Source organism: Pocillopora damicornis, chromosome 1 (assembly GCF_964200805.1).
Source record: "Pocillopora damicornis chromosome 1, jaPocDami1.2, whole genome shotgun sequence".
Classification (NCBI taxonomy): domain Eukaryota; kingdom Metazoa; phylum Cnidaria; class Anthozoa; order Scleractinia; family Pocilloporidae; genus Pocillopora; species Pocillopora damicornis.
In genome coordinates, this window is record NC_142670.1 from 28,453,048 (window position 1) to 28,481,036 (window position 27,989).

At 38.0% G+C, this 27,989-nt stretch overlaps 1 protein-coding gene across 8 annotated transcripts in view; it reads left to right on the forward strand.

Annotated features, from left to right (window-relative positions):
- Positions 1 to 1,975: 1,975 nt before the first annotated feature.
- LOC113687162 (uncharacterized) overlaps positions 1,976 to 27,989 on the forward strand; it is a 33,650-nt gene continuing 7,636 nt past the window's right edge. For 2 of the 8 annotated variants that reach the window (XM_089188521.1, XM_089188489.1), the window contains exons 1-34: positions 1,976 to 2,778; positions 4,558 to 4,665; positions 7,103 to 7,213; positions 8,142 to 8,252; positions 8,883 to 8,999; positions 9,497 to 9,616; positions 9,981 to 10,091; positions 10,586 to 10,696; positions 11,564 to 11,674; positions 11,947 to 12,057; positions 14,033 to 14,143; positions 14,603 to 14,713; positions 14,871 to 14,981; positions 15,519 to 15,635; positions 16,026 to 16,136; positions 16,423 to 16,539; positions 17,033 to 17,149; positions 17,610 to 17,720; positions 17,926 to 18,117; positions 19,023 to 19,136; positions 19,841 to 19,984; positions 20,300 to 20,407; positions 20,771 to 20,881; positions 22,022 to 22,060; positions 22,618 to 22,728; positions 23,110 to 23,220; positions 23,668 to 23,778; positions 23,982 to 24,089; positions 24,646 to 24,750; positions 25,394 to 25,504; positions 26,034 to 26,087; positions 26,311 to 26,403; positions 26,986 to 27,108; positions 27,697 to 27,849. In XM_089188521.1, the coding sequence (XP_089044647.1) occupies positions 2,109 to 2,778; positions 4,558 to 4,665; positions 7,103 to 7,213; positions 8,142 to 8,252; positions 8,883 to 8,999; positions 9,497 to 9,616; positions 9,981 to 10,091; positions 10,586 to 10,696; positions 11,564 to 11,674; positions 11,947 to 12,057; positions 14,033 to 14,143; positions 14,603 to 14,713; positions 14,871 to 14,981; positions 15,519 to 15,635; positions 16,026 to 16,136; positions 16,423 to 16,539; positions 17,033 to 17,149; positions 17,610 to 17,720; positions 17,926 to 18,117; positions 19,023 to 19,136; positions 19,841 to 19,984; positions 20,300 to 20,407; positions 20,771 to 20,881; positions 22,022 to 22,060; positions 22,618 to 22,728; positions 23,110 to 23,220; positions 23,668 to 23,778; positions 23,982 to 24,089; positions 24,646 to 24,750; positions 25,394 to 25,504; positions 26,034 to 26,087; positions 26,311 to 26,403; positions 26,986 to 27,108; positions 27,697 to 27,849 (4,375 nt within the window). In that variant the 5' untranslated portion in view covers positions 1,976 to 2,108. The remainder of the gene's footprint in view (positions 2,779 to 4,557; positions 4,666 to 7,102; positions 7,214 to 8,141; positions 8,253 to 8,882; positions 9,000 to 9,496; positions 9,617 to 9,980; positions 10,092 to 10,585; positions 10,697 to 11,563; positions 11,675 to 11,946; positions 12,058 to 14,032; positions 14,144 to 14,602; positions 14,714 to 14,870; positions 14,982 to 15,518; positions 15,636 to 16,025; positions 16,137 to 16,422; positions 16,540 to 17,032; positions 17,150 to 17,609; positions 17,721 to 17,925; positions 18,118 to 19,022; positions 19,137 to 19,840; positions 19,985 to 20,299; positions 20,408 to 20,770; positions 20,882 to 22,021; positions 22,061 to 22,617; positions 22,729 to 23,109; positions 23,221 to 23,667; positions 23,779 to 23,981; positions 24,090 to 24,645; positions 24,751 to 25,393; positions 25,505 to 26,033; positions 26,088 to 26,310; positions 26,404 to 26,985; positions 27,109 to 27,696; positions 27,850 to 27,989) is intronic. The other 6 variants (XM_089188527.1, XM_089188498.1, XM_089188493.1 and 3 more) reach the window with 5 other exon arrangements.

Genomic DNA, 27,989 nt, shown 5'->3' on the forward strand with positions numbered 1-27,989 from the left:
TCAGATTTTTACTCTTTCCTCGTTTGCGTATTTTGCTTGCGTCTCTTTCAAATTTTTCTTCAAAAGACATTTTGGCGATCGAAACAAACTTTTGAATTTAGCGCGCCGTACAGCGAACGTCCTAACTTCTTCGTTAAGTTTGAAAGGCGAAAAAGGCACACAAGGTGGTCTTTATGGGGTCGGAAGATTTTTCCCTTTCATGAAAAATGAACGCTAACTCAGTTATTTGTCCCAGATTAGCCTTAGACTCGCCCAGATCAGCTTTGGGTGTGTCAGCAAAGGTGCCTTCCGCTTGACTGAGCACAGTCTAATCAAATTGCAAGTTACTGAGGTGTGAAAACAGGTTGAAGAGAGGTCATCCTGTGAACAAAGTAATCACCTGTCGCCTCAAACAATTACTTCTCACGTTTACTACACAGGTAAAGAAAAGATCAGATGCAAGTTTTCTCGAAACTACTTCTACTTTTGCGTTAAAGGTCCCCATGAACTTAAGATCAAAGTCTCAAAAATACAGACACAGACAGGGCGCAGGGTTGTTCGTATGTGATAACTTACAGTATCAAACTAAACACTAAGTTCAGCGAAGCGAAACATACCTTAAATGACATTATAAGGAGATGGGACATATGGGCTGTTCGTATGCGATCACTATAGAAATCTGAACGCTTTGTTAAGCTAAGCGATAGATATCGTGTATTCACACCAACTGTTAACACTCCGCCGAGTATGAAGTATATGAAGTATACAGTTCTTAAAAAACTTATGAAAAGATCTTGAAGTGTCACTTGAAAAAAGAGAGGGCAATTGTAACGGTACCTGACAACTGAAGAGTCAGATGTGGATAAACTTTTGCGCTGATTGGCGACTAAAACTAGGGGTCGCAGTTTCACACTTGCCATGCATTTTAAAAACAGTTAATTCAATGTGTACAAATATATATATGAATATATATGAATATATATATATATATATATATATATATATATATATATATATATATATATATATATATATACAATTTTCTTATTTGAATTTGGCTCAATACCTCCCAAGGTAGCTGAGCTTTAAGAATTTCGAAACTTATTGGAACGTTTTGGTTTTCCTGGTTTGCTCTAGAAATTTCTTATGGGAATATTTTCCCCTGTATTTCGTGCCAGTGGTTTGTTTTTGCTTGTGGTTTTTGATAAACGAATCAGTCTGAATCACGAGACACTTAGAATTATCGTCATCACCTGAATTTCACGATTGAAAGCGTTTTGGATAGTCTATTGAGCAATCAAAATACCCGCATAATTAAGTTGACCGTGGAGTTTCTTCTTCAAAGAAATAACCTTACCTTAAACGTCTTAGGTGACTGTAAAGTAGCTACACACCCATCATTTCGTTGAAAATCTTTCTGTGATTCTTCCGCTACATCTTTATGTGTAAGGATGAAGGAAAAAAATTGACGTTTCTTATGCTAATGATGTTTGTCCATCATAAATCTCAAGGTTATGCTTCTTGGGTAAAAACCAATTGAAGCGATCCAAATTAGCGGACAAATATGTATTTTAGAATCTATGAGTTTGCTTGAAGCGAAAATTAGACCAAAAACTCGATTAAGTCGAAAATATATTCTTTAGGAAATTTTATGCAATGAAATGTAACGTAAGTGAGGATTGGGTAACATTGCAGTAATCGAAGAACCCCCGTAGTAATTTGACAAGGGCACACTCACAAGACTGAAATGGGTTGACCGAAAGACGACAGGTTGAAACAGGTTATACGGTGTGAAAGTTTGTCCAAGATATAAAAAATGGTAAACTGCAAAAGATTATGTCCTTCTGATCTCTTTTTGGTATACCAACATAAAAACGAATTTGAATAGTACGATTTTTCAATTGAAAAAGATCAATATGTCGATTGAGCCAATCTTTTACGTCATTCAAGAGGCATTTGTACCCAGATGATGTAACCGAGAACCCGTTTTTAATTTATTATTACCAGCGACACAATCTCATCGGAGTGACTAATGCGATCGTCCGTTTTTTGGATTTTCAAGGTTTTCCGACGTACAATTATGGGTTAAACTAAGGGATAAAATGTGGATTCGGCTATGATCGGCGACAATGTTTCAAGACCTGGTCCGTCTCTTGCTTGTGGTTGTTTTCATGATTATTGTTCAACAAGGGAGCACACGAGATGTCAAACAAAAACATGGCCAGTTTTTGAACGCAACGAAAACTCAAAACATTTCTACAAATGGATCTGCACATCATAATAACAAGTTCAAAACGAACGCAACCATTTCTGGTAAACGTCTCGGTAAAACGAGGAAAAATCGAGGTATTTCATTAGCTACGCTTGCGGGACTCAACCGAGCAGCTCTTGGTATCAACTCTCTCACGGTGCCATATGGAACAAGGCTGGCTTCTTTGGGTTATCAGCAAACCCCTGCTTTGCAGCAGCTAGTCCCAACCACTGGTGGATTGATCCAAAGCCCAGCTGCTGTTAGACTTCCGTACGGAATTCAACTCGCAAGGCTGTTGCCTGCTTTGAATCTTTATCGAAATAGATTACAACTGCCAACTAGTACAGGAGGTATGGCTGCCGACGTGCACGTTTACAAAAATCCTAATAGATTGAAATACGATTCGATTCCTCTTAAACCTTCCATCGAGCAACAGGAGTTGATGGGAAACGGACTGAGTTTACCTGCCCTGCTTCAGCTAAACTCCGCTGGGGTTCAGGGTCTTTCTGACTTGTCAGATGAAAGTGAAGCTGACTTGGACGAGCTTGGTATGTCATATCTTTTGCTTTGTATTATTGCCACGGCACTTTCAATTTGATTTGATTACATTTCCTCTCGCTAAAAAATGGGCGATAACTCAATATCTGCTCTCTCGAAAATAAAGCTCATTTCCTTATGGCCTCAGGTGCTTCAAAAAAAAAAAATTACATGCGCGTCACCCTGAAGAATATCTCCCGCTATTTCTCTGATTGAGTGCATAACTTTTTGTTCAACAATTCAAGAGCCCAATTTACAATTCCTCAAATGAAGACTAAGGAGCACCAGTTTTTGGAGATGTCTGAGAGATGATTCTGGAATAAATTGTAATTGTTCTTGGCTCAACTTTTCCTGAAAGGAATTTTGTTAACAATGACTTCAAAATGATGCCAATTTCTGGTCGAATTGGTTTTATAATCTCCGTTTCAATAATCCTTATTAAATGAAAAGTGACCCAAAGTATTTGATCCTAAAGACGTTAATTTCCCTTCCCAAGTAATCTTCACGGCCCACAAAAATTTATTTAATTTATTACAACTACGCTTTCAAACTCTCAAACACGGAGGAAGCGGAGTTTTCAGGGTAAAAAAAGATCACACCTTGTGAACTTTTCATTATAAGTTTTGGGAGATGATTGAAATAAAAACATAGCAAACATTAGAGAAAATTAAAAGTCGTCTACCTTTTCTGTAGTCCGATAAGAACTAAGAGAAAATAAAGCAGTTCACAAATTAATCGAAATCCGTGTTCGTTACACTGGGTCTCAGTTGTAGCGATATTTTCTATTAGAAAAGTGTCCCATACTATCGCAATTTGAGAACAAACGAAAACGCTATTTTTCAAAACAAGTATTTGTTTGCGTTTTAATTTCAGAGCATTGACAATTAATTACTACACCAACAACTAATTAGGGAATTGGCTCAATTTATTGACTTTTCTTCAGTTTTCAGCTGTTTGTTACCATCCCTTTTATTGGCGCTGAGCGTCTATTCGACAAATTACTTCCATCTCATGACGCATTTTTAATGAAATGGTAGACCAGACATGACATCGATTTTATTTATCATTTCCACATTTTTTCATTCTTTCCTATTTTCATTTATTTTCTGAGCTCTTTATGATTTGTTTAATAACCAAAGTTGCCCTTGATCTTAGTTCAATATTCGTATCCACGACAGATTTTCATTTCGCTAGAAATTTGTGTTTTACTTGAAAATAAATTGTTATGACGAAAACGATATGCTAATAATGAAGGTATTTTTGTCTAAGAGACACGTTACGTCACCCTTAACACCCTCGTTCATGCCTTGTTGAAAGCATGACATGTTATCACTACAGCACCAGCAATCTTGATCCAAGAATCTTCTAAGGGTGACAACAGGCTTCTGTTTTATTTTAGCACTTGCTAAGCACAGTTCGTTGCTATGTATACAAATTTGAACGAGACTTTTCAAGGCGCTAAAATCAAGCATTAAGGAATAAAAATTTAGGGCAAGATTTTCCCAAAGCCCGAAACCTTATTAAGTGCACAGTTCTTGGATAAAGAGAAGGTTCAGTTGAGACAGACAAACAATTTTTCTCAAAGTGATGAATAACAAAATTATCATTGTTCGACTGCAATCCGCACCAAAATGTACTGTGTTTTGGAGCAAAAAGGTGACCGCCATAACGGTAAATAAGGAAGCATTGTGAGCGAGCAAACTGCCGTCAAATGCAAGGCAAATATCTTTCTTTTCTAACATAATTGATAATTATAATGGAGCGAATAATTTTCTGACGATTCATTCTAGGAGGTGTTTGTTTGACGAAACCCTGTCACAATGGCGGATCATGTGTTAACATTGGTGAAACATTTGAATGTATTTGCAGAAAAGGTTTTACTGGAAAAAGGTGTAAAGGTAAGCGCAAAGAGCAAAAGGCATGCCGTTCTTCCTTTGAGTCGAAGGCCTGAACTCAGCCGACTGATGTGGCACCTCAGCCATCTCTCCTCTGTAGAAACCCTGATGTTTACCCTTTAGGAAGAAAGGCTTGTCTGGTCACTAATCTCAAACCTACCATTTGTCTTCACGGAAAGAAAGCTAGCAACGTTATTAACTGATTAATCTTTTGTAGAGAATGAAACCTCAAGACTTCGACTTTAACTCAAGTTTAACCCTTTGTCAGTATGCACAACATCAGTATGCATATTTTTATACTGTTCTCTATACATTTCGTGGATCAATATCAGTATCTGGGCAACTGCCCACCTACCCCTCCCCTAACCCAACATTAACCCTAATTTTTTATCAATAGACTGTTGTTGACTGTCGCAGATACTGATATTGATCCCATTTCCTAAGAACCTAACAAGGGGAATAAGTAAAACAGTCAGACCTCTTTAGTTGCTGATAATTTCCCTTATTCTCGTGACCTTCGAGGATGATATTATGAAGAGAAATTTGAAGCTAGTTGCTCTTAGCGGTCAAAAGGTTAAAATGTTTCGTTCTTCCTTGTCCATCACTATTTTTTTTTCTGTACTATTCATCCAGCAACGATCTCTTAATGATAAAGAATTTGCAATAACCAAATGTTCTCGGGCTCGCTGAACTCTAATACTGATCAGCTATATCAATACGTTTTAGCAGTTATTGTACAATTTTTTTTCCTAGCATAAATTATTCTACAATACTTTGCAATTGTGTTATCCCAGAAATAGGGATTGATGGAAAATCATTAATTATGTAGCTTCAAGAAAATTGAATTCACAAAATTAAAACGCATTTTAAGATTTCTAACCTCCAGACATTTCTTGAAGATCGAAGTGACCCTCAGTCAAAAATTGGTATAATTGCCCGGTAAGATGCTTTAGGAAATGTGACAAGTTTTCGGAGGACCTAAGATTTGTTTTAAAAAGTGATTGAGGAATTTCAAGCTCCCTTTTTCAAAATAACTCTTTATGAGGGAGTAAGTACAATAATTGGCCTACCTTAACAGAACAGATGCTTGACAGCTTTTGCATGCTTTACAACTGAATAATTTCGCTAGTGAATTAATTTATTTCTTAACTTTACCTTTGTAAGCTTATGTGATAGCAAATCCTGATCAAATTGATTACAGTGCATATTAAGCAAGTGAAAATAGAACCCACCATACTATTATGTTTGACATTTGCTAACCTCTATTGCCAAAATCCACTTAATTAATAATCCATAACTTGTTCTGGAACCACATTTTAAAATTAAGAAAATATAATTGTGCGCAGTGAGAGATCATTACGCTTTGAACAAAGACTGACTTTTTTTTGTTTCCTAGAAACAACTAAATTTTACCAATAAAACACAAATTGGATTACTGCCTTTAATATAATATAACCTGAAAATTGTAAGAAAATTACATGGGGTTATGAGCATCAGTAAACACTATGAATTGGTTGTAAATGTACGGTAACGGAAATAAATGTAGCTACGTCGAGCGTGAAACAAAGATTATGAATATATTTCAAGATCATAGATTCAGGCGGCCTTTATTTCAATTTACGTTATTCATGTTTAGACTTACACCTTATTACTTATGAAAATTTTACTTGAAAGAAGTCAAAATTTCGCACCTATCACAGTAATTGGCACTTTTATGGTTCATCGGTTATGTTTTCCTAAGCGTTCTAAGTGCAAACATAAAACGGTTTATCATCCATATCGAACCTTGTGAAACTTGTACATCACAGGAAATATATTTCTGAGTTGCTTTTTGAAGGACGCAATTTCAATAAATTTCTTTTAAGGATAGTCACTCTCGAAGAGTTTTTGGTGATTACCAGTATGTTTTTCACGGTAAACTAGAAATTGTAAAAGTTATACAAGGGATGGGACGATAATTTCACAAAATAACGATGAAGTTCTAAGAAGCAAGATCTTAAAGTCAAAACGTGCAGAGGTTTCGTGATTACATGGCAAAACGGATTGATCCAATCCGATTGCCAAAGATCACAAACTGTCAGCACTAAGGACACGTCCTGAATATCACCACCTGCGTGTGTCTCCGCCCAGGCGACGACTTTCAATTAGCAAGGCGTTTACTCACCCGTCTTCGTAAAACAGAAGGGTCGTTCCTAGCTCCTGATGTAATGAAAGAAAATCAGTGAACATACATGTGGCATGGCAAGTGTTTAGAACTCCGTATCGACAAATCCTACCATCCTTAAGGAAATTACATGCTTCAAAGGTTTCTATTAGGTTTTGTCTTGCCCAAGGACATATGTAGGAAAATCAATGTTTCTCGTAGGCATTTTTCTGCTTACGGAGGTAGTATTGGTGCCTGCTCAATTTTCTTTGGCATTTTCTTCTCATGATGATTCAGAGCGGAATCCATGTTTGCCTAATCCTTGCCAAAATGAGGGTCAGTGTGCAGTTTCAGGCTCAAGCTTCGACTGTTCTTGTTCCATTGGCTGGAAAGGGGAAAGATGTGAAGGTAGGTACGACTTGAGGGCGGTATTTCTCAATAAAGAACATACTTTTATTTTTCGCCAAGACCAGAATTTTCGATAATGCTAAATGAACTAGATTTTTCTCTTCATTGGATGAATTTACGCTTAAGGAGAGGAAATGCCACCGCCTATTTTGTGTCAAGCACATTTTTCGTGTCAAAACAATATGAATCGTCCTTGTCGATTATGTAGCATTTAAAGGATCAGGGACGATAGCATAGACAGAGCAAGTGCACCAGCTATTGTTTATTCTTTTGTTTTTGATTGTTTAGCGGATTGGGCGTCGTAATCAGGTCTTTCCAATCACCTGGTTTTTGTAAGCGTTTACAGGTGGAGGTTCACAGATGGATCACTTGATCACGGAGGTTATTCAACGCTAAACTGTTCAACTCACGAAAAAAACAATAGATATCAGCGTTCGTTATTTTCAGGTTCTTTAAAGCTTGTACTCACCGGTAGTCGATAAAATCCACGTAGATCATTTAAAGCAATCTTGTTGAATTTTCACATAAGTCTTTCTGTAAAGTTCCGTTCAACCTGGCTTATATCTCGAGAATCAGTCCAGTCGGTTTGTGGAAATATAGAGCCAATACATAGCGTCCATTGTTAATATTTTTTAAGGTTGTCTAAATCGCCATTTTAGCGACCGAAATCTCGGTAAATAAGGTAAAAATTTATCTTTAAGAAACAGTCCGGTAACCAAGCTTAAACTTACGCGAGGAGTTACAGCTCAATAAACTGGTTAGACGTTCACCATACGAGCAGAACACACCTTTACACCAAAAACCAAACCAGCTATGTTACTGGCCCATATAAAACATTCCACAAGATCTACGTTACGATAAAATAATTACTTAAGACGCAAGCTTTGCAAAACAGCTAAAGAGAATGCATTTTTGTTAATTTTCACAGAGCCCAACAAATGCCATCCTAATCCGTGCATGAACGGAGGGTCTTGCACAGCGTTACAGTTTGATTATGAATGCACCTGTCCACATGGATATAGTGGGAAAAACTGTGAAGGTAAAATTGTCTTCGAATTATAGTTCAACTGGCGTTCTCCAAAAAAACATTAACCAGTTCAGATTCCAGTTGCTCATAGGGCGCATAAATCGCTATCCAGTGGATAAGTCTTAGCAAACGTATTACGCTATCCGGTGGATAGCGTTATCCACCCCTCCAAGAACTGGGTCATGTTTTTAAGATTTTTCATTTTTTAAATAATTCCTCTGCAAACGAAATTTGAAGTATTTCCTCAATTAAAAATATTTGAGGATTTTACATACTTGCAAGACTCATTTGGCGAGAGAGTCTGATCCGTTTAGATGCCGCCGATTTAGAGTACTGCATGATCTGGTAATTGTTCTTTCCTCGAATTAAGTATTCTACTTGACTATGCTGACAAATAGAGAGAAAATCTCAAACTTGAAACTTGCTATCAATCCCACAAGCTGAAGTAGAAGAAGATAAACTGGGCTTTTTGATATGTTTTTCTTGGCATGCCGTTTCTGGTTTGCGTACTGTTGCACAGTTCTAAAACTAGTTAGATTTACCTCAGGTCATAGATGAGTATTCTTCGATGCAACGATCTTCGAAAATGATATACCTTCAAGTGAAGAAATTTCTAATATAGAAATTTACGATTTTTTGTAGACAAACGGTCCGGTTGTTCTGAAAACCCTTGTCATAACGATGGACACTGCATCGAAACATCATCAGGAAACTTTGAGTGTGTTTGTAGGTCGGGCTTTTCGGGAGTGACATGCGCAGGTACACATCAATCTTTCATTTTTCTCTCTATGATATGAGGCATCCTCTGAAGCCGCTATTACTCTGTCACGTCTTCTCTGGAAGTAGAGACTTAAAAGTATATGTTACTACGGAAATTTTTCTTAACGACTCCTAATAAGCTGATTAGAAAGTCTCGGACTTTAGGTTTATGGGGGTAAACACAGTTAAGTTAACTTAAGGATAAATACAACCACAATTCCTATTTTCAGCCCCGCTAATAGTATTATACAAATTTTAATCATCATTTTAGAATCAAACACCTTTTTTTTTTCTGAGCAAGAAGTTGCCATCAAAATAGAAAAGCCTATTACAAACCCCTTTATTTTTACTTTTTACCTTAAACAGTTCGAGATTCATCTTTCAATGGGATTTCCAATAAAAATTTTTTTCTGGGGTCACGGGGCAGAGGAGGCATAGTTGATGCTTTTTCCGCATTGTCTTGTTGTTAACACATGTATTATATCATTACATTCTAGTGACTCAGAACAAGTGTTTACAAAACCCATGCGAAAACGGAGGGACTTGCATTGATTCTCTGGGTGGGGTGGGATATGAGTGTCGTTGTCCAAACGGATACAAAGGAGTCAACTGCGCAGGTAAAGGCAAACATCGTTGCTTTCTCGAAAGCTGACAAGGACCTCCAGCTAGAATTGACGAATTCACGTAAAACTGAGCTACTGATTGCGCGCTTCTCTCACATCCGCACGCAGCCTTCCAATGTACAGAACAGCACATTATTTGTAGCTTCTAAATTGCTACTGGCTGCTGCTTCTTTCGCACATCATGTATTGGATTCTAAAAATATGTTGTCCCTATGCGACCAATCTCTTCTTAAGCAGAAGGAAATGTTCTCCTGTCCTTGGAAATTTTTCCCATTGAATAAGGAAACAGTTACAATCGATATCCAACTGAAAATTGTGGATCTCTGTTTAAATTTGCATTTTTCTTTTCCGTTAACAGAAAGAAGTCCATGCCAACCGGACACTTGTGAAAACGGTGGAACTTGTTTCGAAACAGAGAGTGGCTTTAAATGTCTGTGTCGTGCGGGTTATAGTGGAAAAACGTGTTCAGGTAATACCTAAGAAGTACATGTGGCGTATCGTAGTCAATAGATCTCCCGAAAATACTCCTTGGGACTTCTTAATGCTAAAAAAACAGAATTTGCTTTCAGATAAAGAATTTTACCAAGGTTATCTGTTATCATTCTCAGCTTGAGCTATTTCAGATCTTGTTATATTTTGATTTATCTGATACGCGCTGCTGGCAAGGGAAATTTCTCCAGAAGTGAAAAAATCACTCTAAAAGCTAGTAGTGAGTATACACACAGATATCAATCCTGATGCAAAAAAACGAATGATTTAAACGCCAAACGTATTTTTAAAAGAGCAGGGAAATCTATGAAAATAATACGAGAGACTTGAAAGCCTTTGGCTAAAAATATACAAGTATGTCTGTGTGCAGTGTATCTGAAGTCAGCAAACACTTTTGGAACTTTAATTATTCACTACACATGCGTTTCTCTCCTTTTTAACTTATATGATAAACATTTTGATCTGTATATCCAGTGCGGCATAGCTGTCAACCAGACGTTTGTAAGAATGGCGCCAAGTGTATTGAGCATGACAGTGGCTTTCGATGTATTTGTCCTTCCGGATACAAAGGCTCTTATTGCGATGGTAAGTCACGTGAAATGAGCAACCTTCATATGCTCTCATTATTCCCTCGAAAAAGAAATGTATACTGCAAGATAATAACAAGTCATACAATGTGCAAGATATTTCTGCATATTAACACACACACGACCCACGATTCCTCCAATCACTCCGACAAAGGGCTAATACTCGGAACGTCAGCTTTTGAACTCTTTACAGTGGCCAATTAACGTTTTCGACTCAGGTGATGATACTAACTTACCCTATTGTGCAAGATAACTCGCTAAGGAAGTTTATATGTTTAAAAGAACCTAACTCGACCACTAATTGCCCGGAAATACCTTGTGGTGTTTTTCACAAAATACCAGTTTGCTGTAAATTGAGGTTTTAAAATTATCATTATTATCATTATCATAATTGCGAATAATACAGTCAAGTAGACAATTAAATCAAATACTAAAATACGAGTATTTGTAACAGGCTATCATTTCCCTAAGATTGCTCTTTGGCTGTACTTTCACGATAGGAAACATTTTAGTCTCCTCGATTTCGAATTAGATGCAAAAGAAACTGATAGCTTTCATTCAGTTTAATCTGATGTTACCATTTCTTTTTTGGGAAAGATAATTTTTAGGGACATCCACTTGAGTATCAGTGAATACCCATGAGTTGTTTAGGAAATCTAACACATGGTGGGGTAACCTACGGTGGATTTGCGTCCAATCTAGGGGGAGTGAATGCTCTTAGTAGTTTAATGCACATAAATTGAGACATAATCGGGTAGTTGTGAGTCACTTGCCTTCGGAGACTTCACGCTATTTACTTGATATCGAATCACTCAACAATTTGTTACGTTTTACCGACGGCTTCTTTGCAATTTAAAATTCCTAGAAATAGACCACTGTCGCCCCAATCCTTGCCAACATGGCGGAGATTGCGTAGAAACAGAAAACGGTTTTAAATGTCACTGTCAAGCACAGTATCAGGGATTACGTTGCGAAGGTAAGCTGGCGAAAAACTAAGGTAAAAAATAATTGATCGATCTTTATTTTAAATTTCGTTTTAAAATCAACTTGGGAATCTATTCCCTTGCGATCACTTGTCAGCAGAGCCCGATCTTTTTCAAATAGTGCATTACAAAAAGTAAGCTGATAGCTGATCGTGATATTTATGAATGTCTCGGCAAAGCACCCTTGTATTTTAAAAATGGCGAGTCCCGCATCATTTCACCAAACAATTCTTTAGTTACAAGAACTTTTCCTCTTTATCTTTAGAACTTAATATGTGTATACCAAACCCCTGCAAGAACGGCGGACAGTGCCTAGGATACGAAGGTGGTCACAAATGTATTTGTCTTCCTGGTTATAAAGGAGAAAACTGCGACGGTGAGATTTTCCTCTTTATTTGCCTTATCAACTACAAAATTTCAGGCATAAAAAGCTTTCTTGTCAGATCCTTAAAGAACTTTAAGCCGAGCAAGGCAAACTTAATAAACAACAATTTCTAGCAGAGCAACTATCACAAATCTATCCCCATTTTATGAAATGTTTAATTTTTGGATATCTTCCTTACCGCTTACTAATGTCAAATAAATACATCTTTTTCGATGGAGGGATACGAGCGGATATTTTGCAAGTGGCGTAGTATTTGTTCGAGCCCAGCAGGGGTGAGGAAAAACGAGAGCAAAGAGCGAAAAGTAGTTTTTATGTTTGAATCACTATTTTTCCACATTTTTACGCCAAACGTAAGCTATTTTACGGACTTTAAGGAAATCTTGTTAAGCAGGCCAACGAAAGAATCAGGCATTCATTAATCCCTGAATATTGAGGTATCTAACACTGTTTTATGTGACATGTAGAAACTGTACCGCCCAAGAATCCCGTTTTTTATTTTTTTTAATGATCTACTACATAGTTTATAGGAATTGAGCCTTAAACTCAACTAAAGACTACACTATCATTAATTTAACTGACAAAATAATTTGTTTAAAAAATCCTGATTTGAACTAAAGCAAATTCTCATGCACTTGTTTATTAGCCTAAAAATTTATTATGCATTTCAGTATAAAAGGATCTATATTATATACTTTAAGTAAGCCTACGGGTCAGTTTCGGCAAATGTACCTTAACAGACTGTCAAATAACTCCGTCGATGAAAACCTAGATCTCACAGAGTGGTATTACGTATGTTGCATTTGCTGGTACCAGGGAATATTTAGATCACAACTGCAGGTATCGCCTGAGTCTGATAAAAAAAGAAACTCTGATTCTCCTCTTCTCTCTCCCAAAAATCATTTTAATCGTCGTTTTACCATTCGTGTTAACTTCCCAGAAAAAAAATTTAACCATTAATAAACAAGTTCCACATCTTTTTTTTCTTCACTGAAAGTCTTTTTGTTTACATTAAAAAATTCATGTCTTCTACTGGTGGACTTTATGGGTCAGATTTTTCCTTGTCTCTTGATTCATGAGGCTACAAATACCAACATTCACTTCGTGCCCTAAAACAAAACGGAAATTAAGCGAAGAGTCTTGATCGCGCCGTTTAGATACGCGAAGAATCTGTTAAAGAAGTCAAAGATAAAGTGGTATAAGGTGCGATAAAATGACTTCGTGGGATAAAACTGGGCTCTTAAATGGTTGCCACTAACTAAGGTCAAGGTTGGTTGTGAAACTCTGATGAATAAGCAGAGCAATATCAGCATTTGATGGCATTTTGCGGCCACTAAGAATTTAAACTATATTGGAAGTGCCTCTCCTAAAGTGAAATGGCAGAGATGAGCAAGTCGACCTTAGTTACAAGTGCATGTTTTCCAAATGAACAAGCGTGACTGCTTTGTCTAGCTGGGCTGGTAAATGGAATTTTTTTCTCAGGCCACATATGATAGTGCGATGTCCTTCTTCACTCTCAGCGATTAAAAATTTGACTCGATTTCATAGCGATAAACGAGACCAAATATTAATTTATTGCTCGCGATAATAACTTAATGATAAAGAATTCAGGTCGTCTTTCATAAAAGTCGTATTCGCATCGCCAATTTTTCCATGGCACGTAAACTGTGAATCACACATTATCACTGACACTTATCAAAGAGAACTTGAGGGATTCCGATGTTTTTGTGACCCTACAAAGTATCCTTCACTATCATTGAAAAGGACATTCCACGTCAAGTCATCAACAGTACCAAATTCCGTCCGTGACAGTTATTTTAATGCCAAGTCTTCTTGTTCAAAAACTAAATGAAACTGCATTGCAAAACTTGCTGATGTACATGCAACATAGACAATTACCGTATTTGGAGGAACTGCTCAAGTGACAAATGAAACGGATTCTAACCAGAGAGTGACTTTCTTCTTTCAGAAAAGAACCCGTGCGAACCCAACCCCTGCCACAATGGAGGAGCGTGTACAAAACAAGCAGAACACTACACGTGCTCTTGTAGACGGGGATACACAGGCGAACAGTGTAAAAGTAAGCTCAGCTTTGCATGTGGAATAAAAAATAAATCCACCATTCATTTATGCTGAAACGAAACTATATTTGAAGTAATACTAACGAAATAACATCCATCTCATTAGCTATAGACAACAAGAAGGCCAAAAATGTCTTGTATTTTTGTAAAATGGCTTTGTCGAGAAATTTCCATAAAACGATGCACATATATCTTGCCCTCATAATGCTCGAAAAAGTCACTCTGTGTGTAATAAATACAAACTACTTTGCTTGAGATGTCGCATAAAAAAACTAACTAATAAACAGACGAATAGAGTAGCATCTAAAATAGATACATAAAAACAAACAAACAAACAAAAAATAACCATCCAAATACTGCTCTATTTCCACCTTTCATAACTTGCGAGGATGCTTTTCAAGGCAGTATGATGTAATCTAAACCTAACCATTCTTTTTTTTTTTTTTTTACATCTTCAGCCGTTGACAGCTGTTTGTCCAATCCCTGTCAACATGGCGGTAGCTGTAAGGCGGAGGAAGGAGGCTTTGTCTGCTCCTGTCCTGCCAGCCACAGGGGGACATTTTGCAACGGTTGGTACTCGTAACGCACAATATACTTTTTTTATTTTAAGCCGTATGGAGGTATTTTCAAAGAATATTTGAACAGCAGATCAATTATATTAGAGTTGATCATCCCTCCATATAAAATCAAACCCTCTTTTGACAATTTTCTTTCCTTTCAAAACAGAGAGGGAACCATGTCATCCAAACCCATGCCACAACGGAGGAAGATGTTTGTCAACATCTGAAGGGTTCGTTTGCAGATGTGCGACAGGATACAGAGGAGAGACATGCACAGGTCAGTTGTTATGGGTGTGTAATAAGCAAGTTATTATACAGTCCTCTATCCATCCGCTTTCTCTAACTCTCAAAGGAAAAGAGAAATTGTATACACACCGAAAAAAGCAATCAACTCGAAATTAACGATTGCAGTCCATTTTTGGATAAAAACAAACTTACTTTCGGGGAGATTTGCAAAAAAATATTCCGAGCTACGCCTGGTATGCCACACACAAAAAAAATTGTTCAGGTGTGGTTCCTAATTTAGCTGTACTATGCTTCCAAAAAAAAGTTAAACAATACATCACTGGAAACTTGGAAAACGGAAAAAAGAATTCAGTCCAAAAACAAATGTTCGTGCGAGTAACTGACCGAACTCCTTGACACACCCCAGACATCTCACCATGTCACGCTACCTCCCTGACGTGCCAGTCCTCCATAACACCTCCCCCCTCCCCCCCCCCCCCTCCCCTTGTGCCCTGACAACCGGTTTCTGATCAGTGCTCCTGCGGCACTCGAAGATATAGTGTTTCAACTGTCTTGTTTCGATCCTCAGAGGAAGATGAATGTCAGCCAAATCCATGTCAAAACGGCGGAAGATGCATGGCACATTACTTTGGTGGTGGTTTCGATTGTGAATGTCCCATGGGATTCAGAGGGACCACTTGTCAAGGTCAGCTTAATTTCAGTTTGCCAAATTTTAATTTCATCAACGGATAGAGGAATGAATAGACTGCCCTTCTCCCAGTAGGAAACAATTTTGTGCCAAGCATTGTCAGATGACAAGGGTTGTGAATAACAGTATGTTTAGTGAGTAATTTGGCAAGGCTCAGGCTCAAAATTACTAGTTCACCCCTGAAATTGAGGGCCTTGTCTCTCGGCTGGGACAGACTTTGTTTCTGTGACTCAAATTGTTCAACAAAGAAAAAAAGGAAACCTTTGCAGATAAGCTAAAAGCCCTTGTTTCGTATCGGGCAATAGGATTTTTATCCATATCACAGCTATTTTGAATTCATCTTTTATGTCAAATTGGAATTTAAACTTCTCTTTCATGAAAATTTAGACAAAGATCCTTGCAGACCTGATCCGTGTGGTCATGGCGGGTTTTGTACAGAAATCGGCGGAGGTTTTGCCTGCAATTGTACTCTGGGGTTCAAAGGACCCACTTGCCAAGGTAAGAAAATGGCTGATTAGTTCGTACTAAGAAAGTATGTTTAGTAATGTATGTTTCAGAGCGTTTTTGGGTCAAGTCTGGTAAATTGAAGAATAGTGAAGAAAAGAATTGGGAGAAATTAAGTCACCAAGTCACCATGAGCTTCAGTTTTTTACATTTGATTGGTTAAGAGGTTGGTCTATAATTTCCCACACGGTTTTTTCAGAATACTTTTGAGAATCTTTCTCAAGGAAAAACTAGTTCCGAATTACTGCATCTCTGAAAGAAACTAATTCTTTGGCCCTAGATATCGATAAGTGTCATCCAAATCCATGCGGACATGGTGGTGTTTGCCGGGAAGTTGTAGGAGGGCCCGGGTTTGCTTGTCAGTGCATCTCTGGATATAAAGGCATGCAGTGTGGCGGTGAGTGTTCCTTTGCAAGCAATACTTTCGCTAAAATGAGATGAATTTTAGACATTCATCGTAAGTATGGCTCGTGGTAAATCGCTTTGACGAGGATGAGCGGTGGATTGCTTCTTGGGGCCTAGGGAAATGATCAACGCCGAGGTGAAGAAAGAGGTTTCAGCGCGCAAACGACTCCCTCTTTGTCTACGATCATATACACCTAATAATTTGTAAGAAGTAACTCATACGCTTGTAAAGGAAAACGTTTCCGGAAAATCTTGCAAAGGTCCTTGAAAAATAATAGGAAATCTTAGAAAATGATGGGAAAGTCAAAATAATCAGGGGAAGTTAAATAAATTGAATTACATTAAATATATTTGTAAAGATTTTGAAAATATCAGGATAGACATTTGTTCTTTCATTTGGTGGATGACAGAGATCAGGATTCCCTGGCTTTGATATGAAATGTGAAATAGAAGCGGAACAGTTATTGTGCAGTTCTGTTCCACAGAAAAAGACAGATGTCACCCTAATCCTTGCCTGCATGATGGTATGTGTATGGAGATCAACGATGAACTGGGTTTTTTATGCAATTGCACAGCGGGATATCGTGGCACACACTGTCAAGGTAGGCCACGTCAATTTCCATGAATCCATGGTAACTCCTGATTGGCAGCACACCCACGTTATATTAGTTCACTCTGTTTAAATTGTTGTTGTTGTTATCCCCAGCGGATGTTGTTCATTTGTTATTGATAGCTGTAACTGTCAGCCATTTTGCAAAAGCTAATATATCGTCTAAAGGTGTTTCTTGTGATATGCTAGTCTAAGAGAGCTAGGCAAGTCTTAACATTCAAACGCCCACAATCTTTACTCTAAGTGTAATAAATTTGCACACTTGCATCTTAATTAATACCTAATGACGATATCTTCAGCGCTAAAAAAGATGGCTGACAACCACCGAAACAGGTAAGTGTAGGAGAGAAACTTTTAGCTAGGTTTGGAGCAATTTTTTATTAATGCTTAAATCTATCCTGATGAAGTTCTTCATTGATATGGTTAGAATTTTAATCCATTGCTTTTTACAGATTTGGATCCCTGCCGTCCTAATCCTTGTTTGAACTCCGGTGCCTGTCTTCACACGGATGATGGTTTTGTCTGCAATTGTTCAAGAGGATACAAAGGAAGACACTGCCAAGGTAACAATTCCTTTCTATCTTTCCACCTTAGTTCTGATTGGCTACTATTGTGGAGCTGACAATTCTAACTGGCATACCTGGGAATAGGAGTTTTTTTTTTTTTTTAAATCATGCGGGACATGAGTCATACTTAAAAACCGTGGCCATAAGATTATGGATTGATTCCAGTAAGTAACAGACGTAACATCGAATGAATCATTTTCAGAACGAGATCTCTGCAAACCCAATCCTTGCCAGTTTGGCAACAAATGTCACCAAACAGGAGTGGACAGTTATCAGTGCGTGAAGAACCTTTGTAACCCCAGTCCTTGTATGCATGATGGACGGTGCATTGAGGTCAATGATGAAGATTACCTGTGTGCGTGTAAGCAAGGTTTTAGAGGAAAGAATTGTCATGGTAAGTTATGAAAAGAAAGGTTACAATTCACAGCGAAACGTTAGGCTTTCAAATTTGATGAAGTTTATAGATGTTTCTCCTTGAAAGAACAGTCAGCTTAAACCCTTTAACCCCTAAGAATTACTGGCTTATAATTCTTCTTTATATTATTGTCCTTGAATCAAAAGTAAAGTTCATGAGAATTAAGGAAAAAGTTCCTGGTTGTCAAACAAATTCTCCTTTTCCTTACATAAGAGGATTTAAAGAGAACAGTGCGGAGACTATGAAAACCAATCCTTGGATATAGAGGGTTAAAGAACACTAGGAAGCCTTTAAAAATAATTTGACAAAGAACTGACCACTGACACACTTCTACTAACTTGCCGCTCCGTCCAAAATATGACAGCAGATTCAAACCTGCATTGCTTCCTATCTTTAAGAAAAAATAAATCTCGCTAATACCCTCGACATTTTACCAAGACACTCCTTCTACTAATATCACAGCGATATAATTTTTGCCACCACAAATTTCGCGCACCTAAAAGATGGAAGTAACTTAAAAATTCTAGATTATTTCTAATTGATTGATTCTTGGAACATTACCGAGGGTTTTGGCAAAAAAGCCTCCGATGACAAAATGTTTAAAACATCTTATAAAAATAGGTAACTAACCAGAGAATAAACAGACGATGTGATTTTACGCCTATCCCATTATTTGAATTTCAAAGTACTTTATACCTGTTTGGTTTTGTATAAGAAGAGTTAGGTTCTCTTTTATGCCCCGTAGCCCTATCTACATAACTTATCCTGTCTGGGTTAAAGATGAAATGTAACTAATGTACCAAATAATAACATAATAGCCAAATTATAATTAGGAATAACAGAAGGAATGTTTACTAACACAACGTTAACTTTGTATTACAAAGAGCTAGACTTATGTTACCCAAACCCCTGCATGAATGGTGGAACATGTTCCAGGACAGACTTTGGCGGTTTTAAGTGCGCTTGCACACCAGGATATAATGGGCCGAACTGTACAGGTGACTAACAACGACATAAACTTCTGTAACAAGTGGTAGACCAGAAATGAGTGGTAAACTGCAGCTTATATAGATTGATCTCACTCAGCTTCGCTAGAAGATATATGAAGGCCTGCAAAAACGGGTTTTATGTTTAGAAGGCTTATTGACTACCATAGCCACATGATATTCCAAGTAAGCTGAGCACAAGCCTCTGAATTGCTAGGAGATACTTGAGATACAAGAGATACTTAATTATTAGACCTCCGTCCTGACTACAACGGAAAACATCACATCTATTCCGCATCTTCAAAACTGCGCTAATTCACAACAGAGGATCCTATGGTATCCTTAAGCAGACGTTTTTTAGCCTTTTTGATAGATCGTGGAGCTGCTATGGCTAACAAAAAGCATATAATCCGAACATATTTTAGATTTGCAGTTGAGGGAAGGATGTTCACAATCGGGGTGGGATAGCGAAAGAAATACCCGGGTAAATAGCTTACTCTCCCGTCAGTCCTTCTATACATCGCTTGTTACTATGTGACAAACTTCGACAGCTGTTCCCTGTGTCTCAATCCTAAGAGACGGAATTTGAAGCATTTCTTTCGATCTATAATTTCCATTACATGAATTGAAAATTTCAAGTACAGCATTACATTGAATTTCGGTATAAAACCTTCAAAATTAAATTTGTAATTTATTTTTCGTTCCATTATTCCTAGTGTTTGAAAACCAAGTGAACGCAGATGGCAGACACAACGTTCCCATTGTTCACTCAACGTCGCTTACAAACAACTTGAAAGTTACATCTCCAACACAAGCTGTCTCAAGTTTGGATGTGCAAGGAAATAGGAAAACAAGCGCATGTGAGTACCCGTTATGACCTCAGCTAATGAAAGTATTATTTAATTTGATATTCCAGTATACCTTAGTTATTCTCAGATGGGACGGACGTTAACATTCTCCTACACCAAGAGCGAAGAAAAAATTCAGACTTATGGACTGAGTATGCAATAAATACCTTGTTGCATAGTAGTACTACAAGTCACACTGCTTTTTAGTGGCACGTTTGGGACAAACGTATCTTCTGGTGATTCCTCTTGAGGGGCTTGTAACTAATCTAAATAGCTGTATTTTTCGGCTACGATCTCAATATCTGTATTCTTTGTCTCGCTTTGTAGTGGTTTGCAGTCCAAACCCATGTCAGAATGGAGGAACTTGTGCCAGGAACGGAGATTCATTTGGTTGCTCGTGTCCAAAGGGTTTTAAAGGTCGCCGTTGCCAGATAAGTAAGTTGTAATCCTCTATTCGGATTATGCCATCTCCATTGTGCTAAATATCGAGACCTCATGTCCAATTAATTTCGAAGGTTTTTCATTTCTGAACTTTAAATGGAAAAAAGATCAAGACCGATTAGTCAAAATTTACAGACACCAACCAACAGAAATGTTTTCATGGAGTTTGTTACGATTACTAAAAAAATTATAAAACGGAGCCCGCTCATTCATGTCATTTTGTGTTAGAAGCGTAGTGAAGATACTCTGAGGTGTTGGATGGTAGTAAGTATGTCCATGCAACCTTTTTATATCTAGTGGAAAATTAATGATTTTTTTTCACTTGTACCCGCCATATTTTTCCGCGCTCGCTTACAGAGAACTCTTGCATCCCAAATCCATGCAATAATGGCGGTACGTGTCTTTTGGGAGAGGAAGGCAACTTCGTTTGCCGCTGTCCTGCAAGGTTTACAGGCGCGTTGTGTGAAGGCAAGTCCCATTTGAAGAAAAAAATTTAAAACCGCGTCGAAAGAACAATCGAGATAATTGCCGGCCAATAACATCTGATTTATTACCCATAAACAAAAAAGCAACTAACTGCAAGAGTGTTTAAAGTTTGCCGCACGACGGATACTTATATAACAAAGCATATAGTCGGTAATTATTAACCCCTTCTGTAGTGTGCATTACAGTAAGCTCTTGCGCAAATCATTAAAAAGCCTTAGCTTCATCCGCAGCGGTAATATCGCACTATCCATGAGCAATATCTTTTATGCCAAGAAAAATCATTATATGCCATCTACACGCGCTTGCGTGCGTCTGTTTAATTTCCAGATCAAAGAAGCGAGGCAAACTATTAAAAATGTTTAAGTTCAATCCCCTTCTGTATCCTTCCCCCCTCCACCATCCCCCTCTGGCCCCTATGCCCCCTCTCCCCAACTTCCTCTTCCTCCCTCTTCCTCCCCCCCCCCTTATCTCCCTCTACCCCATTCCCCACCCCCTTTTCCCTCTCCCCCTCCCCCACCCCCACCCCCATTTGTCGCTTAAAAGAGTTCATTTCCAAGATCGTATTACTGGACGGGAAGCAAAGCAGACTCAGCACAACACAGTCAGCTCGTTAGATGGCCAAATGATTATATAACAAGGGTTAAACGCACTGCTGAAATCTTAGATAGATCATTTCTCTCGTCATAACACTCATCATCATTTAATCAAGTTCACCTTACACCAGCATTAACCATAAAAAGCCAATGAGTTGTCAGCTGATAAATGTTTAAATTTGCTTCAACATGTGTAAAGGGCATGTAGAAAAATGGGTAGAAAGAAGTCTTCAAAGTAATAAAGTAAATGCCAGTGAAGAGCCAGCAAAAGGAATAAAGAAGATTGACATTTTGACAGCAGATCAATGATAAAATTCAATGGACTTCACTCCTTTTTACAAAAATTATTTTCGATGAAAATCTAGCAAGGTGTTCTAATTTTAATAATCAAAATTTGTTCAAAAAAATACAAAAAAATACCCTGATATTTCGTCTTCACCATCGCGAAATTGAAATGTAAACAGCCCCAGACATTTCCAAATGAACGATGCAACTTATGCAAGCTTCTAACCAGACCTTGGTATTGCAGAAGCATCAAAGGCGCAAAGACTTCGTCTGAAGCCTCATAGTAAGTCGACCAAGTGCATTTTTCAACTCGCTTAGTTTCTGTTCGCAGTGAGGTTAATAAAGTGTGTAGCATGGGCGTGATGTGATAGGTTCTCTTGGTATAGCGATTGGAAGACGACTGTAAGAGAAGAAAATAAGTACGACTGGCAACTTACGGCTCCCAGGAATCATAGACATGTTCATCCGTTTATGATCATATTCACATTGTCTCACGTTTGCACATTATACTAACTCAACAATACTCAAATCAGACTTTAGAAAGACCATTTACTTCCTCCTGGGTTGGTCTTTTCGGAGAGACTTAGTCTTTCCAAAATATTGAACCATCAAAAATGATAAACATTTCTAACAAAATATAATATCATATATATAGACGGAAACAGTGAAAGAACATTGCTGACCCCGTTTTGCAATCTACATTACCAAAGTTTTAATCCCACTCATAGTCGACGATTGCAATACCTAACATCAGTTGCCGTAACAAGACGACATTAGTAAAGTAATAAAACTGAGCCAGTACTTAAATCCAAATTTACAAAGTTTCAATCCCACTCATAGTTGACTACTGCACTCCTAACCCGTGCAAAAATAAAGGCATTTGTGTCGTGGAGGAAGGAAAAGGATATAGTTGCTCGTGTGAGCCAGGATTCACCGGCTTTCACTGTCAAGGTAATTGGCTTTATGTTCAAGTCCATGGTTTACCGAAGTGGGCTTCGTCGAAAAGCGTTTTTATTGTGATTATTATTCTTAGAATATCTTTTTAAAAATATCTATTTCCCGACTTCTTTGCTCGGACACAGCATACTGTAAGTCATAAATAATGTTTTGTTAGCTAACTCCCGGAAAAAAAAATAGACCTAATTGGACCTGACGAGGAAAGACTATCTAAGAACCAATCTTTGAAAAGTTGGCATAACTACGCAATAATCTGGCAAGATGGAACCGAGTTTGTCAGACGGCCAATGAATCTCTAACGGAGATGTACATGGTGAATACAACTAATCATATCAGAATTCCTATGAACTAATAAACATGTTTCGATCTCTCCAGTGGACCACTGTAACCCTAATCCGTGCAAGAACCAAGGGCTATGTGCACGGGATAAAGCCAGTCATTACAAGTGCAACTGCCATAATGGCTTTTTGGGGCGCAACTGTGAAGGTAAGTGGTGTAAATTATTGATTATTTGCCCTAAATGACTGTGAAAACAAAGTAGGCCTGAGACACTAAAGGATTCCTAAAGGAGGGTGAGGAGGGGGCTTAAATCTGGCAAAATATTGAAAAGGTAATCGGATAAAATATATTAATGATATCTTCACTGTGTCTGTGACAAATCTGAGCATATCACACATTATGCTTTACATATGGATTGCACATCTGCGGTATCATTAACATATATCATGATATAATTAACATTTCACTTAATTTGTTGAAGGAAAGGACTTTTTGTAAATGATATATAAAAGAAATTCTTCAAAAAACTGTGGTTGATACAAGAATCACGATACCACTTTTAGAGGCGAGTCAAATTTTGAAGTTTAAAGATATGTTTGTTGAGTCAAATACGAGAACTGTATAATGTTAATTTGACTTATCATGTTTCTTCAGTAAATTCTTGCCTCCCCAACCCTTGCAAAAATGACGGATTATGTGTCACTGTTCGTGGAAAGGGTTACCAATGCAAGTGTCGAGATGGATTCAACGGACCGCACTGTGAGAGTAAGTTCCTTGCTCTTTTCACCATCTTAAAAGGTTTGAGAGCTGTCACATGATGTTTTTGGTTCAAGATTAATTTTTACGAGCGAAAAAAACACAGAAAATGTAAAAGAATCTGGCAGCAGTAGTTTAAATGTTGAGTACGAGGGTGTAGGTCAAGCTGTGATTTATTGAACCGTTATAAACTCCGAGCTTTCCATATTTAGGCAATCCATGTTATCCAAACCCTTGTAATAACGGTGGCAGTTGCCTGGTCTTTTACACTGTGTACCTTTGTAAATGTCCAACGGCTTACAGAGGAACACGATGCAATAGTAAGTGCTGAATTCACCACCTTGTCGTTACATATATTGTATACAACTGTCGCATGGGGCACGAAAAGAGACTACATTAGCTTGGGCAAATTAACAAAATGGCTTTTACATATCTCTGTTTTCCGATAAATGTATGAAATTAAGTGTTGATCGAGTGTTGACTTTCAATGTTGATATATGCATTAGTCAATGGTTACTCTGAACCTTCATTTAGTGCATTTTTTTCATGTATGTATATAAATTTCAACATTTCGGCGTGCCAAATACTAGATCAGAATATGCCTATGCTCGAACGTCAGAGTCATGGAGCTGTTGTCTTTGGTGCACATTTTTAACTTATCGCGCCTCTTCCGAATCTTAAGTCAATAACTAACGATGGATTACTACCACTGATATCCAGAGGAAGTGACAATACCCTTAGTACCTTTATAATAGAGTAATCGAGATAAGCTCAGGACGCTATTCGAGTAAATTCCGTTTGAAGCCTCCAATTTCAAAATGCCTTTATGATCTTGTAGGAATAATTGACGGTATCCATCTCTTTATTTTCCTATAGTTCTCATTCCACAAAAAGCTTTGGCCTCTCCACCACCTCCCGTACCTTCAGCCAATTTCATGACTGCGATATCCCCTGTGCGTAAGACAACGCAACACTTCAAAGGTGAGAATTGCTATCTGTGGGTGATGTCGCACCATGAAATCTGTAGGACCAAATGACTCAAGTGACAATTATTCATACCCATTAAGTGGGAGACACTTTTCTCTTTAATATCTTCCTTCAAACAACTTAAATCTTTTCTGTGCATAACAGCGTAGCAATTTACAATAAGAAATAGAGTAACTAAGTGATTTTTAACGGTACTTAGTGCAAGTGGTTTGAAAACATTTTCACTTCACCTCTGTTTTAACATGTACCTTAAAATAGCACCTAATAATAAAATAAAACCATTTTGGTTTTCGAGAATTTAGAATTCACTGCACCAATTATAATGCAAAAAGAGGTACGTAGGTCCAAAACGCAACACATTAGGATCATTTTCAGCGTCTGGGTAATTGCGCATCAACTCCTTCCCATACCCAACAATAGCCACGTGAAAACAAGTCAGGGTTAATGTTGGGTTAGGAGAGGGGTGGGTCTGTAGTTGCTTTGACACCTACATTGAGCTAAACACTGAAGACAGAAGATCCTTTACGACTGACGATAACGTATTACCAGTGAGAAAATACAGTAATTTCAAAAGATAATGACAACGTACCCATCTGTGACAAACAGTGACATGACATTTCTATTTAACAAATGTTAGTCAACGCTTGCTCTGCAAATCCTTGCCGCAACTCTGCTGTGTGCCTCGAGACGATTGACGATGACTTCGAGTGCTTTTGCCGAGGTGACTTTTCCGGACCAAGATGCGAAGGTTTGACTGACTGTTGACTGAACGTACTTCACCTTTACACAGCAAATAACATGACAAATAAGTCTCTCATAGTTCATGTGATTGACGAGGGTTGTGGAGTGTTAGACCCCAAGTTATGTCCCTCTCCCATTGAATACAAAGAAGTTCACTCAACGTAGCGAGAGTTACGTATCTACACGAGAACGTAAATTCTGTTACTGCTAACATCCTGCCTCGACTCCTAATTCTAAGATGTGATTAACGTGTAAATTCTCCTTATATTATCCATACATTATCCAGCAAACAGGTAATGAGAATAATAATCAAACTTATCAGGCGTAGGTTGCTATCTTGATCTAACATCAAATTCTCATAAGCAATGAGAGAGAATTGCATGGTAGGTAAAGGCAAGAACTAACAATCAGATCTTGTAAGTTTAAGGATGAGGACCAGCGACAGCACCCAGTCGAGCATAAGACTTCGTAGGGCGCCTTTTAACTCTCTATGTCTCAGACTCACTCTTAACTTCGGTTTGTACTTTGTTTCTTAGATATTGGAGCATACACCTACTCTTCAGCTCCTAAATTCTTTCCCGGAAGAGGCGGTGAGTAGCAAATCTATGGAATTGTTAAGAGGTATAATTTATCAGTCCGTAGAAGATTGTACGCAACGCATTTTTTTTTTTTGCAATTTTGTGTCTGTTTATCGTTCAATTTTTCACAACTTTGTGGATTTTTTTTTATTTTTCCTTCCGCTTTCTATCTACCTTTAACCAAATGTTTCGCATTAAAACTGAACCTATGAATTGAACTTATTCGTTTAAACAGAGGAATGCCAGCATTGTGACCTTAACGCGCACTGTGTGGGAGGACATTGTATCTGCAAGCATGGCTTTGTTGGAGACGGCTTGGAATGCTGGGGTGAGATAGGGAACAACTCGAGACATAAGTTATCCTCTAGTTTTCATAATAAAAAGAACACAATTGCGATTTAGACTACAGTTTCTATCCCTTAGCGTTTTTCTCATTATCAAAGCGGTAAATGAAAAATTTCGAATGAAAGAATTATTTAAACAGTAGTAGTTCCACAAGTACGGTAATCGTTTCATTGAACCCCTGCAAGCGTCCGTTTGGCTACATAGCCACAGCGTTGTAACTTCTTTTTTTACCTACCTCTGTGAAAACTACTTTGTTTCAAATGTCCATTTACAATCCCTAATTCAGTCAGTTTGTCAAGCTAAAAGTTCTTCCGATCACCGTGAGCTTTGTCGAAGGGTTTTGTGGGCAAGTCCCTTTCCGCCATGGATGACGCACCATTGCGAAATATTTCCGTTTTTTCGTCTTGTCACGAGCGTGCGACAAAGAAAATTTTCACGGGAGCTCAAAGTTCACCATCTTTCTTACTCCATTTAAAAGCACCGTTGTTTTAAGTTGAATGAGCCTTAAATATGAGTCAGCGTTAAAGACCATTTCTTAATACCTTGGTTGTTGTGTACCTTTCAGTGGAGACCCCACGGGACAAGGGCTGGACCTGTCTGGCGTCTCCGTGCCAGAATGGTGGAACATGCAAACCAGGCATATCTAAATGCGTGTGCCGGCTGGGATACGTTGGGGACTACTGTGAATGTGAGATTGATTGGCATGCACTCATACTGCAGACGCTCATTTATTTTTAAAATGAAAAAAAGATTTTAAAGTCTGTTCAGTTATAGATCACAGATCACGCCAAAATGTGCTAAAAACAAAAAAAATTGGCAAAATGAAGCGCAGCGATGTTCTCCCTCCTTGTTTTGGTGTCTTCTGCGATCAATAACCATACAGACTCAAGGCGGTATGGAATCTACTTTTTTCTTTAATAAATAAAAATAAAGAATAAAGAAGCAAAATTTGTTAAATGGTGACGCCATCTATGCGTCTGTCCTCCAATAGATCGTAAGTAAGAATTGATCAAAATGAACGTATAATTCGACTTATTAAACAATAAAGGAGAAGCACTTACAAAGAAACAAGGATTAATAAAATTGCAAAAGAATTGAAAAATACTATCATCAAAAGACAAGCAAATTTATTCTAGGCAGTATCCTTTGTTAGTAATATAAATCTTCTCGGAAACTAATTATGGAGAGCTCGATAGGTATATATTTCCTTATTCAAATTTCTTCATCTGATGCTTAAGGAGTTTTGCAAACGAGGCAACTTTTTTTTTACTTCCAGCCCATTGCCCACCCTCAGTCCATCTGAGTTTTGACAGGTATTCCCAGAGTGCGTTGTTAGATGATTCCGGAAGTGAAAACAGAGGTTTCCTCGCCAACGGGGCACAAATCGTTCCACATGGTGGGAAATGTGGTAATGCAGCAAACTTACTAGGTAAGTTAAGACGACTTGAAGAGTTTCTGAACTCTTTTAACCTTGTCTTTTACCATCGTTGCTACCGTTTCCATGTCACCCGGTGGATTTATTATGTGGTACACAGACTGCAGCTAATAATTACTCAAAGGATTCTCACA